General features: G+C 44.4%; 1 protein-coding gene across 12 annotated transcripts in view; it reads left to right on the plus strand.

Annotated features, from left to right (window-relative positions):
* The window catches only part of SUN1 (Sad1 and UNC84 domain containing 1), a 422,747-nt gene that overhangs the window by 117,851 nt on the left and 285,777 nt on the right, over positions 1–19,119 (plus strand). For 11 of the 12 annotated variants that reach the window (XM_078664910.1, XM_078664909.1, XM_078664911.1 and 8 more), the window contains exon 2: positions 1,849–1,943. The exons of the other annotated variant lie outside the window; for it this stretch is intronic. In XM_078664910.1, the coding sequence (XP_078521036.1) occupies positions 1,867–1,943 (77 nt within the window). In that variant the 5' untranslated portion in view covers positions 1,849–1,866. The remainder of the gene's footprint in view (positions 1–1,848; positions 1,944–19,119) is intronic. 12 annotated transcript variants of the gene reach the window in all.

The raw sequence follows: 19,119 nt of genomic DNA on the forward strand, positions 1-19,119 counted from the left end.
TGAAAATCTGGTTTCCATCAGTCCCTTGTTCTTCACAGCATTGGTGAGGCAAGACATTAATGTCGAAGCTCAGTTGTCTCAGACTGATTTGCAGAGTGAAAGCTAGAGCAGATTGTCATGTACAGAAGGCAGTCTAGAGGACAGATTGCATCTTGTGGTGAATACATAGTGTCCACTCCCAGAACACCAGTTAGCAACTCTCAGACAAATAACATACCAAACACACGCAGATGTTGGGCAGTGCGATACTCCAGTTATGGGAGCGAGCCTATTTTATACAAAGGTTTGCTAGTCGCTTGCTGTCACTATTTAAAGGGCCTTTGCAACTTGCTAGGATGTCAACTACGAGCAACAGTCCCCATAATCTGTTGAAAGGTGGGCCACCCACCCCTCTACGTTGAGTGCAATCCAGTCCCAAAGAGCCTTGTGCTCTGCTGGTGCAACTCTGTGATCCCATGGACTAATTACAGATGGTTTGCAGATGTCTGTCTAATGAGCGAGAATATGAACTGGGACACGCTTGTCCACACGGTGCAAAGACTTTTGTCTCTTCTTGCACCCATCTGGTCACAATTTTTACATTAACATTTTTTTTATATTCAAACAAAAATTCGGAGGCATTACGTACCTCACTATGCACAAAAATAGTTTTTACTAACTTGAGTGCTTATTACTTTAGCCTGTCGTAATGTACAGTATCCGAAAAGACACGCCCCACAGTGAAGGTAGAACATGATTGACCCTGAACACCCTTAGAGACTACTTGAGTTGGCAAGTGGCACGTTATCAGTTGGGTGAGTTTCGGAAGTGTGCACCTTGATCGTTAGCAGCTGTGTGTGGAAGTCACTGCTATCTGTGTACACACAAACGCTCACATCCGTGAACTCTCGCACGCTTTTCTGTCTTTTTTTGGCGAGCCCGACTAAGAAGCATTTAGCCTCTTTGCATACTCCCTGACCTGTGATTTGAACAACTTCACGGACAAATAACAAACTAATGTAGAGTATTTGAGTTTCACGTGATTGTAAAGTAGGGAATGTTTTCGTTTTCTCTGTTTCATTAAACACTCCATAGACTCGTAGAGTGAATGGAAACTTGTAAGCCGCTCTGTGTAAACCGAGATGCAGCTTTGAAAATCCACAAGGCTGTTCGGCTCGTCCTGAGTTCGCTGAAGCATGTTTGTGACTCATACGCAGTTGCTGTCTGGGTGTGTCAAGTATTTCTATCCCCCCCCAAGGAACACCCGTGCAGCCGATCTGCAGGAACCGATGATCTGTTCCGCGTTTAAAAACGAGTAAAAGAAACCGTTGCTTCTTGTTGGTCGCATTTTCTAGGACAACCCTCCTGTCTCTTAAAGGGGTGCATGCTGCCTGAGCAGTAATAATAGTAGCTTCAGAGAGGGACCTCGGCCAATCGAAGTGAACACTACGGGAAAACTGAGGCGCTGTGTACATTGAGGCGCTCTACACTCCTTGAGGCACACTGTTAACTTATTTTAAGTCTGTTAAGTTATTAAAAAAAATGGTGTAGTAGATTTTGTTAGCATTACATTTTAATTGTGATGAATACGCACAGAGCAAAAACTGCAGCTTTCTTTGTGTATTGTAGTGGGAGATTGTGAACATTGAGGAGCAGCCATATCATCCATCTTTGGGCAGAAATGAGTTTTCTTGGTGGCTGAGGTTTGCTTTTGTGCCCTGGAGACTCAGTAGCAGTGAATATGTATGAGCTGCTTCTGATGATGAGTAAAAACATTGTTTCCATCGGCGCGTTTCACAAGTTTGCATGCACGGAATGTTTTTTTAAAAGTGATATTTAAGTGCCAACTCTTATTTCCCACCTTTGCAGTATGGTTTGAAACGGAACATGGATTTTTCACATCTTCACACATATGCGCCACCCCAGTGCGCGCCAGACAACACTGGCTATACATATGCACTCAGGTGAGATGAATGGGTGTTTTTACTTTTGCTTGATCAGCACAGAACTTTAATAAATGCTGGTACTGTGATGTTTTATTTGCTTAACAGAAACTCGGAGCTTTGACGCAACTTGCTACATTTTAAACAGTGACTTTTGGACTTTGGAACGGGGGAGCCACATGGGCGTAACATATCATATAATATGTGTCCTAATATTGAAAAATATGTATTTGACACGAAAATTTGTGTATTATAAGAAATCGTAGTTTGGAGAAAAATGGCCAAATGTTCAATATATATTTGATTGATAATCCATGTGGCGTCGGGGGAAGGAGACTTATTACTAATATTGCCATTTTTACATTTCTGCTGGTAACCACTCCTGATGCGCTGAGATGGTCATTGTAGTAATTTTGCATATGATGGCCGCGAATATAATCTTGGCTGATGATGTCACTATTACAACACTTATAATATGACTAGGTTAGATGAGTTTAATTGAACATAAGTAACTCTTATTAAAGAAAACGTTAGACCCTTGGTATAGCCTAATTCTGCCTTTAGGTGCCAAAGCACGCAACTATGTTTCCACCGTAGGCTGGAGGCCTAGTCCTGTAATGTGTTATAGGTGTTCCGGAGAGATGTGCTAGGGATCTTCAGGGATTCATAGACTGTCTAGATGCCCTCTGTGTCTGTGATGGAGAAAAGCAAATTCCCTCACTTCACTCAGTAGCTCCTATCCAGTGTTGTACCAACTATTCCTGCTTGGCACAGCCGTTTACACTTGGTGCTTTTATAACTTTGGCTGCCAATGAATGAACGAAATTGTAGTGCGTTCTGTTGTGGTAGATTTGTCTATTGTGAATTAAAACGCAGATTAGGGACCATTCAAGTGTTGTGTGGCAAGCTGACGAATGTTCATCTCAAACATCCTAAGCAAGCCAATAAATAGTATTTTGTAATGATTCTGTTTGCCTTCTAACTTGCTTTGGAACTCTGCCTCTAATAAATGCTCTTATTCAGACCAACACTACATTTGTTCTGGATTTCACTTGCCCCTGTGGGATTCATCAGAGCTGCCAGTTCCTCTCAAATTGCTGCCATAGTGTTTCCTATGACAGTATTACTTTTTTGGGTGATTTTATGTCTCTGATTCTCCTGTAACTCTGCCAAGCAATGCGTTGAAACCATGTGTTAGCCCTATACAAGAAGCAACAAACGAATGGCCTTTAAAATGCCCAGTTTGCTGTTTTTGGCTGAAGGCCCACATGCACACCAACACCTGTCTACATCTAATTGGTTTAGTTAGAAAACAGATTTACACGCAATAGTGTACCTACTTCAGTGGTTTCTGTACTTTGCTCCTCTCTTTGGAGTCAAACTTGCACAACTGTAAAACACTTGTCTGTACACATGATTATGACTGTAGAAAGTCCTCTCATTGACACTAATGTATGAAGTATTGCAGAAGGCATAGCAAAAGTTCAAGTAGGAACAAACGGACCTTGGACAGGGTAATTGGATGGCGATAGAGACAATGATCTAAGCAGGCAAAGATGGATTAGGGGAGCCAATTGAGTTTTCTTGACTGGTTCCTAGGAAGTCCCGTTTCTCCATCATTGATGAATGAGGTTTGCTCAGAAAAGATATCATTTTCAGCACCACTTAGAAGTGGATAGTAAGCATGGCAGCGGTCGGGAGGGTACTACTCCACATACTAGGTACATAGCTTGACAAGTCTTGTCTTCGGTTTTCTTTCCTTGTTCGATGCCTTAATATGAAATGAACATTGATATTGGTAATGTACAGTGGCCACTCTCCTACTTCTAGAAGCAAATACCACAGATAAAGTGGCTCACATTGAAAGGTTGTCAAAGCTGAACAACCCAGGCACTCTGCTGGACACAAAACCGTGAATTTTAAACAACTGCGATGGAGGTTGAAAACCAAAGGTCTAAGCTACACTAGAGGGTGTTTCAGAGACCTGGAACTGCAGACACTTTACTCCCTTTTGTACTTCTATACAGGAAGTACACGTGGTAATTATTATTCAGACCCTACAATATTTATATTTGGCCGTACCGTAGAGGAAATCCCCTAGGAGATTAACTTTCCAGATTCAGTCCCTTTTTTAAAGTGGGTTCATTCTGTGATTCATAAATGTTGCTGAGCACTACTGCCCAATCTGTAATTAGTACATCTTGATATAAAGCACATCCCTCCACACTGGGATTTCTCTCAGCAAGTCTACAGCACCAGAAGAATTCAAGCTAAAAGTTTGTACATTCAGTGCTTGAAACATCTGCTAAACAATCTGATTGTATCAGACAGATGAACTTCTTTCTCCATTTAACATTTGTATTTTTTTCTCTTCATTTAATTTCTGACGTTAATGGAGGTTTATATAACACGATGGCAATTAGTGTGCCCTCTCAGTGCCTTCTATTCGGGTACCTTCTTGTCTGGTTTTGAGGATTTATTTACAGACTGAAGTCTGTTTTCTGTTTGAATAAGATTAGTTGTCTCTTGTGTCCAGTTCTTCGCTATTACCTAGTTCTTCCCCTGTTTTTGTCTTTCTTTCTTTTATCTTACTTTTTATTACTCTATGGCCCAGCCGTTCCCTTGCTTGTAGTGGCATTTGCTTGACACCCTTTTAATCTTGTTGATGTTTTCTCTTCCTTATTCACTTCATTGCAGCGTTCTCATCTCCTCTGTTATCCTTCTTTCTCAATGAGTCTTGCTGTATCTTCCTTTCTTCTCTTGTAATCCTGGGTTTTTAGATCATATGATTGCTTAGAGAGTTAATGGTTTTGCTCCAGAAAACACAAAACTAAGAATATTTGTATTTTTTTTACATCTGGTGAGTATGACCATAACATTATGGTGCAAAATCACTTCATCCTTTTTCCTGTCCCCTTTTATGTTTTATCGGACTCTTTGTAACGGACCCATATCTTTTCTTGCATTCTGCTTTTGGTTGCATCTGATGGGATATAAGAGAGCTAGTGACTACATTGCACCATGAAACCTGGGTCAAAGCTAGGCTTTGAGCGTTTGACAAAAATTATGTGGTACTTGAAACATCACTCCTGTCCCTGTGCTATGGTTCCGTTATTTGCCAAAATTGGTAGCACTTAATAACTAGGGGTCGGCGGAATTTGTGTAGTCACGCTACGCAAAGCTCCACGAAACGGTAAAAAATCTCCGCGAGCACGCAGAGTTACGCGAACACGCGGAATTGCTTGTTCTGCCCGCTCGTGATGCTTTTTTCCTCTTCGCGAACTCGGTTTGTGTGCTCGGGGGAAATATCTTGCGATCACGCATTTTGAAAGCGCGAACACGCCAAAAACTCTGCGAAGCCACGGATTGTGGAATTTTGGGCAATTACGCTTTCTCCACGGAACGTGAAATTACCCAATTCCGCAAGCAGAACGGAATTTACCGCCCAGGCCTATTAATAACCAAATGAACATCAGTATTAGCAAGATGAAATACAGTTACCTTCCTCTTTAACTTGAATGCATGTGTGCAGCATTTTGACCTCTACAAGCCTTGTACTAATTTTATTGTAGCAGCCTTTCAATGGCGCTTATAATTTGTGACAAATTCCCTATGTGCTTACTGGTGGGCTTTAAAGCATGCTGCTCCTTTTGTTGTGTTTTGATTGATGGAAATGTGTCGGATGTGGAAGTAGTTTGTGTCCTGCATGAAGAGTAGAGAGGCACTCCTATTGTGCCAATGCTAGCTTGTAACTTCACGTAAGCATGCAGTGAGTAGGGTGATGGTTACAGTCATCTTTGCTGTTACATATCAGCTTTGTGTGGGTGATTGATTCCTTCTTCATGAATGAAATCGAAGTTCGATGGTCTTTATGGTACGGAAGATGTTTGGAAACTGACACTTTTTGACAGGCTTCCTGAATTCCATGTGATTGTAAATATTTTTTATTTTGCAGCAGTACGTTCTAAAGGTTACCTGTTTGAACAGATACATGTCTCACCTGTGCATCTCTTCTCAAGTTTTGAATTGGCCCTTGTATGTTTTGCTCCACCTGTCTATTCTCTGTGTGTAATGCTGGTGCATGTTCTGTTCCCGTACCAGTGAGGTATATTTGTTTGTATATAGTTGTAAAGCGTGAGCCAAGCTTCGTGGGCATTGCAGCAGTTGTAGACTACAAATAGATTATGTATAACCATTGTGTTGATTTTTACATGGCAATGCAAGTCTACAGTAGTGAAGCAGAGTATACTTTTTCTTCATGAGCACTGTGCAGCATTCTAGTTACAATACCAGTACGCATTTCTGATAAATACCTCTACCTGCAGGTTCTTCACCCGTTGAAATGAATTATCATGGGCTTCAGCCTGGATCTAAAAACGTCAAAGCTCTTGGATGCCGGTTGGGGCCGTAGGCTGTGTGCTGGTGCCATAAGCAATGCTTGGGTACGTCACTGAAGTTCTATGGTGCCCACCCCGGCACAACGCCATCACTTCATTTTTTCAGCGATTTGCACTCTTATCTGGAACCGCTCTGAGTGTTTTGCACTGCTGCACATTACTTAAACCGAAATGAGCGTAAACATGTGCAGTGCTAGGATGTCGCATCCAAAGCATTTGAAATGTAAGCCCTGTAGCGACTGCGAGCAATAGATGACCATTCAAGACCCCCATATGATCTGCCTGTAATTACAGGGGCTAGATCATGGACACTCATTTGAGTCTTTCCTCATTATGCACCTCAAGGCAATTGAGGAGAGGGAGGGGAGGCAAAACTTTTCAGGGCATGGGTCTGCAATGAAAAGAGATGCAGACGGCACTCCCTGGGCCCACTAGAGGTCCCCTCCTCTTCTCATTCCTTGAGCAGACGGAAGAAGCACAAGAAGCACAGATTTATGAAAGGTAAGTCACCCAGGTGCCTTCCAACTCCCACAGGATCTTAATCCTCTAAGCTGGAGTTCGTTTTTGTCTGCCTCCAACCGCCACATGAACCAGCCACGTTGGTGGATTCACCTCTGAGCCTGTGGCTGAACTGGCCCAGCCTGTGCAGCCTCCAGCCCCTGTACCTGCTTATCCAGACTTCTTGACCTTTGGTTTGAATCCTGCGGTGTTTCATATCGCTGTGTTTTGGAAACTTCTCCAAGGCCGCAAACCCATCTGGGGTGCCCGTTGGGTTCCATTAATCCGAACGGCATGCTTATGTTCATGCCATTCATACTGACCTGTCATTCAGCTTCGACCCTTCACCGCTTGCCAGGTTACTCTCTTTGCGCTGGCCCAGAGGTATACGGCAGTCTCCTCACCTTCAGGAACTCCGCCGGCACCAACTTTTGCTCCACTTCTGGCTCTCATTGTTCAGAGCTAGTACCCCTGTAGATCTGCAAATATCCACGAATGAGGCCCTCAGTTTATATTGCAAGGATTCTTTCTCTCCTACTAGCGCGTTCGGCACCATCTTTTCGGGTCCGAGTCAGATCACCTAAATCTGTATGAACCTGGAGAGGGGTTGAACTAGGGTCCTGCTGACCCAGCTGCAGAAATTGATGGCCTTATTTTGGCCAGTAGCCTTGATTAACTCTAATGAAATAGAAGTTGAGTTCTCCTTCCAGCCTTCAACTCCTGAGGTCATGGCAGCGAAGTTCTGGAGTTGTCTCTGTCCTCAGATAAAGACCAATGTTCTCACTGAGGCACTCCAGGTTTCTACCTCATCTTCTGAAACGCTACTCCCCTTTAATGAGGCCTTTCTTGACCTGGTTCTGTTTGTATGGGATATGGCCACTTCTGCTGTAAATAAATTGGTGGCTATCTCCATGTCTCTGGGAACACCCCTCTTCTTGTCCCACCAACCCCCTTTGGAGAGCATGGTGGTTCAAGCTTCTTGCTTTTCGGGAGAAGTCTCTGAAACGTTCCCCTGTACTCATCTGATAGGTTATTTGAACATAGGGAGGCTTGGGGTAAGACATTTATGTTTCCGCTGGCAGTATGGCATTGAATTCTGTGAAAACCACATGCGCTTTGGCCAGATACACTCCTGCTCTGAGGGACATGGCTCAGTAGCTGGTTACCCATGTTCACTGCCACCTTAAAGCCTATTTCCTAGACCTAATTTGTTGTGGCCAGGATGATTCAAAGCAAATGATCAAATCTGGTCTTGATACGGCTGAGTCAGTGTCATGAGATATGGAGCCCTCTGTCGCTGTCCTTTGCCAAGCTTGTCTTCCTAGGTATGAATTTTCCACAGATGTGAAAGCGACACGCATGAACTTGCAACCAATGAGCAGGATCAAGACTGATCTCTATAAGGCTGGGGTCCAAACTTAGGTGGCATGCTAAGCAAAAGAACGATGGATTGGAATGGTACCATGAGCGATTACCAGTGGTTAAACTTGTTACAAGCATTTCTCCAATCACCTTTTGTGTGCTTTATGTATCTCCCTAAGTCACAGGGTTATGCCCAGACATGGATCCTGTGTTCACTGAGCCACTGGAACCAAGCCACACCTGACTGAAGCGTCTCAATCAGGGTGAAACTGATTTTGGGTTGCTTGTGGTCCAGTTCAGGGAGGACATAACCTGACAGTTCGGCGGTGGACCGTTGCTATAGAAGCAGGGTCAAGCCTGATTTGCATATGGCTGGGTTAACCTGAGGTGGGACCTTCTGCAAAATAACAATGGATTACGATACTGCCCCGAAAAATTGCCAGTGGCTGAGATTAAAACAAGGGATTGAGATTAATTTTGAGAGGTGTCGGCTTTCACCATCGGCAGCCCGCTCAGTGGCAGCAGCCCTAAATCCCCCCTCATAATTACAGGAACAGAGGAAAAGGTCGAGGGTCCGAACATCCTGCTGTCTTTTCCTTCTCCCCTCCACACACTGGGAAATCCGCTATGTTTTGCGGTTACCTGAGCACCAGGAGCCAGTTGGAGGTTGTATAGCCTCGTTTGTATTGGCCTGAAAGACCATCGCTTTGGACCATTGGTTTCTACAGATAGAAGTGGGGTATACCATACCCTTCATACTGGCTCCCCCTCCCACATCTCTACCCAGCCTTATTCCCTTACAAAAGATAACCTCTCCGTATTGCAACAGGAGGTGACAGTGCTGATTCTGAAGAAACAGTGGAGTGGTTGCCTTCGCAGGAGAGGTTGCGTGAGCAGGAGTTTGGGCACAGATGCTATTTGCAATACTTCCTTGTTCCCAAGAAGTCTGACAGTCCATGCCCAATCCTAGACCTCAATAAACTGAACGTTTTTCAGGATTGGTAAGTTCCAGATGCTTACCCTACCTCTGGTCCTTTTGGCATTGGAAACTGCTTGTTGTTACTTGATTTGTAGGATGTTCCGGTCCTTTGGTCACATCGGAAGTATCTCTGTTTGTGGTGCGCTCCACCCATTCCCAATTTGTGGTACTTCTGTTTGGCTTGACATTGGTTCCTCAGGGTCTTCATCAAGGTGGTGGCTGTGGTTGTGGGACATCTCAGATGGGCGTGACCCTGGTTTTCCTGTAGCTGGATATTGGCTGATCAAAGCCAGGTTGCCAGAGATGATGCTTCGCCATCTGCAGTTGATAGCCGCTCTACTGTTCAACCTGGGCTTTTTGATCAAAACGCCCAAATCTTACCCGTGTTTTGCTCTTATGGGCCATTCCTGATGTTACCCTTCTTTGCACCTGTCCTCCTCTTCGGAGGATCTGAGTCCTCCAGACAATTATCCCATCCATCTGGAAAGATGCACAAGCTCCAGACCCGATGGTGTTGTGGCCCTTAGGTCGGTTGGCTTCTTGTATTCTCCCTGTCACGCATTTGTGTTGGCACATGAGAGTTCTGCAATAATCAAGAGCAAAGGGAAGGGACTAGAGGCTTTTTCCCACTGTAGGAGGAGTGGGGAGGTCCAACATAGGAGGTACCTCGACAAGAGCAATATACACAAGATTTCTATGTTGTTCCTCTCTCAATAAATTAGCAGTTTGAAGAAGCCAAGTGATAGGATCTCACTTTTCCCTATGAGGATTAGTAGTGGGGATCCTTTTGTTGGATCATAATACCCTCACACACCCTTTCAGGTGTCCTGCTTCATCATCTGGGCTGCTCCTCGTTGGGGCGGCGGTGCAATCCCCAACAGGCTCCATAAAAAGGGGCTCTTTGTCGGAGATGTATCCAACTGCCGTAAGATGAGTGCGGGTGTGGGGCAAAGTAGTGTAGATGCTGTGTAGTGAATTAAAATAGGGCTGGGAGTACCTGGAATGGACAAACTTTATTCTGGGGGTCTCCTGTCCTAATTAAAAGAAGTGTAACTAGGCGCTATCCTGTACCACTCTGCGGGTCTATGTGCTCTTGTTAGAGTGTGTAGGTCAACATGTTTCTCGGTGTTGGTGTATTAACCCTGCGATTCTTCAGGACCTAGGAATGTGAGCTATCTACAAGAAATAATAAGTGGTAAAAAAGTAAAGTGCATCAGGGATAACCGTTTTACCCTAAGTCATCTTCAACCTGCCTGGATCTACCTGTAGGGGAGAAAGAGGCATTTAACGGGAAAAGACATTTTCATAAATACAGATTGTTCATCAACACCAACAAGGTTCCATGGTGACTCCAAAACATGCTACTTATATTTCAGTTTGGCCGCTCTCTGGCGGACAAAATGCAAATAAGGTTAAGTGTTTAAAAACAGGTGATCTTCCACAGTGAACTATGGTGATTCTAGTCCCTGTGGGAAAGACAGAACAGTAGGTTTCAAGGAGGACTCACCCACTCTTTGTGGTCCCCAGGCGTCAACAGTGCCCGGTGGAGCCAGTCACACGGCTCTGCTCCTGTGCGTGCAAAAATAATGGGTTTCGGGAGGAAAAAGTTTGTAAAAACAGTGTAGAATGTAGGAGCTGTTTACACTTTACATGGATTAATTCGTTAAGAGGCGTCGTATGCCTGTGCTTCAGTTTAAGCGCGTTGTGTGTGCCTTCTTTGTTGGGGAGGCGCTTAGGCGGTGGTGCACGTGTGACGTCTCCCTCACAATGTTTGAGAACGCCATGCTGGAAGTAAATGCGATGCGTGTGTCTCTAAGTTAAAGAGGCGCCGCAAAGGGGAGTCGCCGTATGCCTGTGTTTCAGTTTAAGCGCGGTGCGTGTGCCTCCTTGTTGGGGAGACGCTTGGGCGGTGGTACACATGTGGCGTCTCCCTCAGTGAACCATGACTCATCTCTGTGTCATTATAACCGCACTGCTGGATTTAATTTGCGGTACGTTTAATGAGGTTTCGTGCGACACCCTGTCGCCGTGTGTCGGTACATTTCATAAAAGCAGACCGCTGTACGTTAAGTGTTGTTGTAAACAACGGTGCGTTTCTAAGAGCGCAACCCCAGGTGTCCCGCCCCTGGTGGTGATGCCGATTCCGCTTGCCGGTGTTACTCTTAGTGGTAGTTGATTATAAATCTGTGAGTGCGGAGCGGTTACCCTGGCGTGTGTCCCTGACGTAAATACATAAATAAATGCCCCAGTGTTCCATCTTAATTCACGGGCTCGAGGAAGGCCACAATTCGGGTCCACAAGGATACAAATTGAATTTAAATTACAGTGTAGCTAGGGGCGCTTAGCAAATCAACCGTGGTTGAAGCGAGTACTCGCGTATGCAGCTTGGTGTGGGTGTCCTTCGATCTACCCTCCTCCACCGGGTCCTGGGGATGATCTTGCGGCCCGTGGAGAGTTCATTCGAAGGAGGAGTCTAGGTCATGTGAGCGGTCACATGACTCGTGGTGGGCGTGGTTCAGGGAGTTTGTGTGATAGTTGTGGCCTCAATGTCATTTTTACCTGGCGGCCATTACTGACATGCAAAAATTGTTATCCCTGATGCACTTTACTTTTTTACCACTTAATATTTCTTGTAGATAGCTCACATTCCTAGGTCCTGAAGAATCGCAGGGTTAATACACCAACAGCGAGAAACATGTTGACCGACACACTCTAACAAGAGCACATAGACCCGCAGAGTGGTACATGATAGCGCCTAGTTACACTTCTTTTAATTAGGACAGGAGACCCCCAGAATAAAGTTTGTCCATTCCAGGTACTCCCAGCCCTATTTTAATTCACTACACAGCATCTACACTACTTTGCCCCACACCCGCACTCATCTTACGGCAGTTGGATACATCTCCGACAAAGAGCCCCTTTTTATGGAGCCTGTTGGGGATTGCACCGCCGCCCCAACGAGGAGCAGCCCAGATGATGAAGCAGGACACGTGAAAGGGTGTGAGAGGGCATTATGATCCAACAAAAGGATCCCCACTACTACTCCTTATAGGGAAAAGGGAGATTCTATCACTTGGCTTCTTCAAACAGCTAATTTATTGAGAGAGGAACAACATAGAAATCTTTTGTATATAGTTCTGCAATAATGCCTCTGGGGGCCGGGTTTTAGCATGTGGGAGATCTGTCCGATACTATTGTGGTCTCTCGGACCACTGCAGTAGATATGGTTTGTTGGGGGACAGAGGAAATCCTTTTCTCAGGGATGTCCTTCTGTTCCCTTACAACCATGGGAATGTTAGACAGATAACAAACACAGAGGGAGTAGGGTCCAAGGGAATATTTAAAGACCAGATACACAGTTATAACCCCTTAGAACATACTTTATAAACAACCAATAACTGTGGGTCTACGTGAAACTTAAGGTCTTAGTGTTCAAACGGTCTTCACTATACTGTGAAGTACAGAGGGACTAATCACAATGTGATATATGAACACATCAGTTACGCACTCTGAACCGCCCTTGTTGTCATCATTTGGGCGATTTCACAAGGTGGTATGTCCATATTGTACATATCACTATTCAACACAGTGGTAACCGGAAGCAGTGCTCAAAAAAATATATATGTGAGGGAAAGTGTTAACGATAAAAATGGATAGTGGATGCACCAAATAACTTTAATGAGAAGGCAACCACCTCCAACAATAATAACCTTAAAGTGCAAAGTAACAGTAGTTTAACAAATATCTACTGCGTGTTAATGGAGGTTGACATGTTTCTGCAGTTAGTAGATCCTGACGGGATCTCTGCTTCTTCAGGACCAAAAATTTTTAACTTTGCGACTGCTTCTAAAGTGGGTGAGTGGAAAAAAAACCGAAAATGGATATCACCTGAATAGGTCCTCTCACTGTTCTGTTCGAGTGATGCAGAGGTGTAGAAGACACATAAATAAAAAAGAAGAAAACCGAGATAGTAGGATAACATATTATTAACAAAGTTATCTCTCCTTAGTTTCATAAAAGTCTGTTGACTTGTGAATTGTTCTATGTCAAAACAACATTACCCAACCGTTTATCAATTGGACACTCCTCTCACTCACCTGGAGGTTGAGGGACCAGCGCCACTCCTCACCTGGCTACAGCTCAGGAATTGGGGGCACCGCTCTAATTAAAAATCATTAAAACGAAAATGAGAAACCCCACACGACAGCTGCCATTCTGAAATCCGACGTCATCAATCATTAGTTACAACGTTGTGGTGGTGTCAATCATCGTGTAAGTCACCTCTGCGAGAGTCAAAGCACTTGCGGCGCTACACAGATAGTAACAGAAGACATCATCTCACCACTCCGTTACGTTATTGTTAAAATGTACACCCCTAATCTCATGCAGTTAATGATCGGGGATTAGTTAAACACCCGGGTCTCACGGCACATAGAGTGCCCATTTAGCAGCAGGGTGGAAATAATGAGAGAGATCAACGCGGGAATAGCAACCCGCGCACACCATTCCGACCAAACATAAGTCAGTCAATAGTCTAGCCGGCCGTGATTGTACGTACCTATCCGTCGGTACTCCGGTCAGGCATCTGCGCTGTTTGGGGAGGCACCGAGAGGGCGTATTTTGCCGTATTTCAAAGTTGTTTGTAAAACATTGGTCGCGACTACACGCCATTACGCGCCGTGCAAGCCCATTGGTCAATGTCGCAAGCCTCACCAGTATGCGTTTGAAAGAGTCACGGGCATTGTAGTTCAGGGATCGCTTTTCCTGACGGCAATCTGCTCTGTCTCAATAATGCCGTTTCAAATGTGATAATGTTTATCAACATTCCGATCTCAAGTGGAAACAATCATTTTATATATCAGGACTCAAAAGCCCCGACAACTAGAATCAATGTATGTCATAGTGCGGCAGCAACTATCATCATGTATGCCACGTCTCTGAAACATCGATGGTCAATGCAGTGGATGTTCCAATGTCTAAACTGGTGGATCGACTAGTTTGTGGGCAAGCAGCGCAGTGTCCACAGGGATGGTGTCCTACAACTGGAGGTAGGTCCCACAGAGTCCCAACTTGGTGGACATTCTTAGGCCCTGGTCTCGTATGTACTAGCCGATCTCTTATGCTGGTTCCTCTTTTGTAAGCAAAGAGGGGTTCCGGAAGTTTGTCTGGGCCAGTATTCAGGATCTTCCAGTGTTGTCGCACGATCTTCTGGATGGCATTCGACCTTGTATTGAAGGTATTCACAAAAGCTATCCTCTCGTTCTTGGGTTTTGGAGGAGTAAATTCTAGTAATGATTCTCGATTGTTGTTCGAGGCTCGTTTCTTGGATTCTCTAATCAACTTCTTAGGATATTTCTTGTCTCGAAGACAGTCGTCAAGTTCCTTCGCGTGTTTCTGGAAACTTTCTTTGGTGGTACAGTTTCGCTGAATGCGTAGGAATTGCCCGAAGGGCAAGTTATCCCATAACGCTTTGGGGTGGCAGCTGTCGTATTGGAGCAGCGAATTGTGTGACATTGGCTTCTTATATAGTTCGGACGCCAAACCCCCTGAGGTTACATTGATCCGTAGGTCTAAGAAGGCCAGCGTAGACTTTGAATGTTCACACGTGAAGCGCAAGAACGCATTCTGTTCGTTCAACCACAAGTAGAAGTACTTGAGTTCACTTTCAGATCCACGCCACACAATCAAAATATCATCTATGTAACGTTTCCAAACCCTTATTGATTGTAAATAGGGGTTCATAGATGACAATACACAGTCCTGTTCGAACTTGTGAACGTACAGGTTTGCCAAGCTGGGGGCAAAAACGCTCCCCATGCTGGTACCTGACGTTTGGAGGAACACTGTCTCTTCAAAACGAAAGAAGTTCTCTTTCATCGCGATGGTAGCCAGTTCCATAATGAAAGAAACTGGAGTGATGGAGTCCCATTCCTTTTCTCGTAGAAGCATCTCGATAGTCTCAAGTGTCTCATCTTGTGGTATCGAGGTATAAAGGGACTCGACATCAAAGGACGCCCGGATGTCCAAGGTGTTATCGAACTCAATATCAGGGAGAATCCTCAAAAGGTCTTTTGTATCCTGGATATATGTTGGCATCAGTTTCACCAATGGTCGCAAAAAAAATATCGACAAAGGTCGATAAGGGTTCAAGTAGCGACCCGATGCCTGAGATGATCGGGCGTCCTGGTGGAGGGCGTATTTCTTTGTGAACTTTTGGGAGCACATAAAAATATGGCATCACCGGTTTAGAAGTACAAAGGATAGAGGCCTCGTTGGTGGTAATCCAGCCTTCTGATAACGCCTCTTCCGTGAGAAGTTTGATCGTATTGGAGAGTCTTTCAGTAGGATCTTCAGACAACGGACTATAGGAATTGGTGTCGTTGAGTTGTCTCAGACACTCTTGTCTGTAAGTGTTCGTATCCATAAGTACTATGGCACCCCCTTTGTCTGCGGGCTTTATAATGACTGAGTCATCTCTCGCTAGATTAGATAAAGCCTCTTGTTCTTTCTTGGGCAGGTTCATAAATGGCTTCTCAGTACCTTCGAATAAGTGCTGAATATCATGTTGCACTGCTTCCTCAAAGGTTATGACCTTTGTTGGTATAGTATGGGATAAGGGCAGGAAACTGGAAGGTTTCCTTAATCCCGTATTCTGTTCTTCATTGGGAGTATTCTCAGATTTCAAAAAGAAAAAGTGTAACCTGACCTTCCTACAAAAATTGGGCTAGTTCAACTTGTGTCTGAAAAGCGTCACCAGTTGTTGTCTGCACAAAACCAAGACCTCGATTTAATACTTGGATTTCAGTGGAGGACAACTCTCTTGTACTGAGATTGATGATCAAATCGTCTCTGTGCTCGTTCCTGCTTGGTCCTGTTGTATTTGTCTCCCGCTCCGTAGACCCATCGATTGTGGTGGTGCTGTCCACTGGACCTGGCCTCTTGAGGTTCGTCTTCTTCCTCGTGTCCTTCCTTGGCCAAAGCCTAAAAAAGGCTGCATATTTTGATTTTGCGGGAAAGGCATAGGGCCAAAAGGGCCCATAGGTTGAGGTGGAAAAGGGCCTCCAGGCATCCATGGGTTGGGTGACCACCACGGATTAAATTGATTCGGGCCATAGTTGTGGCCTCTCCAGTTTTTTTTGTTGCCTCTGCTTCGTTGTTGGTTGGCAGAATTGTCTTGGTTATTGGAGTCCGAATCACTCGAGGTGTCCTCCGAAGTAGAGGTACCATACGTGGAGCCACCTCTTCGTCCGTTTCTGTTGTACGGAGTTGGTACATAAGTGGTGCTCGTATAGGGATAGACTTTGTCCATGGCGAATTTCGCCAGGTCTTTTTTGCATTTCTCTAGCTTAGCGAATAAAATTGAGTCTTTAAACTCCTTGCTAGTCTTGTTGTTCTCCTCTTGCTGTTTGGTAAACAACTTCCCTGTGACTTTAGTCTTGATTTGACCCTCCAATATTTGTATCTCAACAAGAATCTTGTCAGCGACCCTTTTTGCAGTTTTAATTATTAAAACAAGCCAATCACGAGTGCATTTCCATGCTATAAGTGACCAATCGCGCAAGAAGTCTTTATCATCAAGGAAGAGTCTAGGGGCATTAGTAACAATCAACCCAGATGGTGCACCGTTTCCCCTGAGATATTCAGCCATGGCTATTCCGTGAACACAAGTGCGGGAATAGCTCTTTTTTAATATTAGAATCTTAGGCCATCCATCTTCATTTGTCAAGGGTGGGACTGGCATTGACTCTAACCTACTGTGATTCTCGTTCAGAATGGATTGAATTTCTTCTTCATCGAAGGCTAAACCTAAATTGGTCGCCATTCTTTGAGAAGAATCAGAAAAATAGACGTCAGAAAGGAACCGGCAGCTATCGAGTGTGGGGAACCCAACCCGATGCTATGATTCGTTGGTTTGGGGGATTTAAGTGGAGCCTTGCTTCACACTCGCTACGAGCTATAACTTAATCATTTTTTAGAAGAGAAAATGAAAAAAACTGGACCCGCAGTCCTGCAACTGCACTAAACAATAACAAACACAGAGGGAGTAGGGTCCAAGGGAATATTTAAAGACCAGATACACAGTTATAACCCCTTAGAACATACTTTATAAACAACCAATAACTGTGGGTCTACGTGAAACTTAAGGTCTCTGTGTTCAAACGGTCTTCACTATACTGTGAAGTACAGAGGGACTAATCACAATGTGATATATGTACCCATCAGTTACGCACTCTGAACCGCCCTTGTTGTCATCATTTGGGCGATTTCACAAGGTGGTATGTCCATATTGTACATATCACTATTCAACACAGTGGTAACCGGAAGCAGTGCTCAAAAAAAATATGTGAGTGAAAGTGTTAAAGATAAAAATGGATAGTGGATGCACCAAATAACTTTAATGAGAAGGCAACCACCTCCAAGATTAAAAACCTTAAAGTGCAAAGCAACAGTAGTTTAACAAATATCTACTGCGTGTTAATGGAGGTCGACATGTTTCTGCAGTTAGTAGATCCTGACGGGATCTCTGCTTCTTCAGGACCAAAAAATTTTAACTTTGCGACTGCTTCTAAAGTGGGTGAGTGAAAAAAAACGAAAATGGAAATCACCTGAATAGGTCCTCTCACTGTTCTGTTCGAGTGATGCAGAGGTGTAGAAGACGCATAAAAAAAAGAAGAAAACAGAGATAGTAGGATAACATGTTATTAACAAAGTTATCTCTCCTTAGTTTCATAAGTCTGTTGACTTGTGAATTGTTCTATGTCAAAACAACATTACCCAACCGTTTATCAGTTGGACACTCCTCTCACTCACCTGGAGGTTGAGGGACCAGCGCCACTCCTCACCTGGCTACAGCTCAGGAATTGGGGGCACCGCTCTAATTAAAAATCATAAAAACGAAAATGAGAAACCCCACACGACAGCTGCCATTCCGAAATCCGACGTCATCGATCATTAGAGTTACAACGTTGTGGTGGTGTCAATCATCGTGTAAGTCACCTCTGCGAGAGTCAAAGCACTTGCGGCGCTACACAGATAGTAACAGAAGACATCATCTCACCACTCAGTCACGGTATTGTTAAAATGTACACCCCTAATCTCATGCAGTTAATGATCGGGGATTAGTTAAACACCCGGGTCTCACGGCACATAGAGTGCCCATTTAGCAGCAGGGTGGAAATAATGACAGAGATCAACACGGGAATAGCAAACCGCGCACACCATTCCGACCAAACATAAGTCAGTCAACAGTCTAGCCGGCCGTGATTGTACGTATCTATCCGTCGGTACTCCGGTCAGGCATCTGCGCTGTTTGGGGAGGCACCGAGAGGGCGTATTTTGCCGTATTTCAAAGTTGTTTGCAAAACATTCGTCGCGACTACACGTCATTACGCCATTACGCGCCGTGCAAGCCCAATGGTCAATGTCGCAAGCCTCATCAGTATGCGTTTGAAAGAGTCACGGGAATTGTAGTTCAGGGATCACTTTTCCTGACGGCAATCTGCTCTGTCTCAATAATCCCGTTTCAAATGTGATAATAATGGTTATCAACATTCCGATCTCAAGTGGAAACAATCATTTTATATATCAGGACTCAAAAGCCCCGACAACTAGAATCAATGTATGTCATAGTGCGGCAGCAACTATCATCATGTATGCCACGTCTCTGAAACATCGATGGTCAATGCAGTATGAGGCAAAGGCAACACACAGAGAGCCCCAGGTTCGACTCCCGCCTGTCATGTGCAAATGACCTGTTTCATTAAGATAGTGTTGGTATAGTTTGCTTGAACATTTATTTTCATTGTTGGTGCGGTTATCTCATGAAACCATGACAGACAATCAGCATTCATCAGGTTCATAGTCTTGCCCAAGTAACACAATTAGTGTGACAGTGCATCGCTATTCCAACCCAAATACAGACCAACCTATTAAAGCCCATAGTGAGATAGACTGTGTAAAG

The sequence above is a fragment of the Lissotriton helveticus genome, chromosome 10 (genome assembly GCF_964261635.1).
Source record: "Lissotriton helveticus chromosome 10, aLisHel1.1, whole genome shotgun sequence".
Taxonomy (NCBI): domain Eukaryota; kingdom Metazoa; phylum Chordata; class Amphibia; order Caudata; family Salamandridae; genus Lissotriton; species Lissotriton helveticus.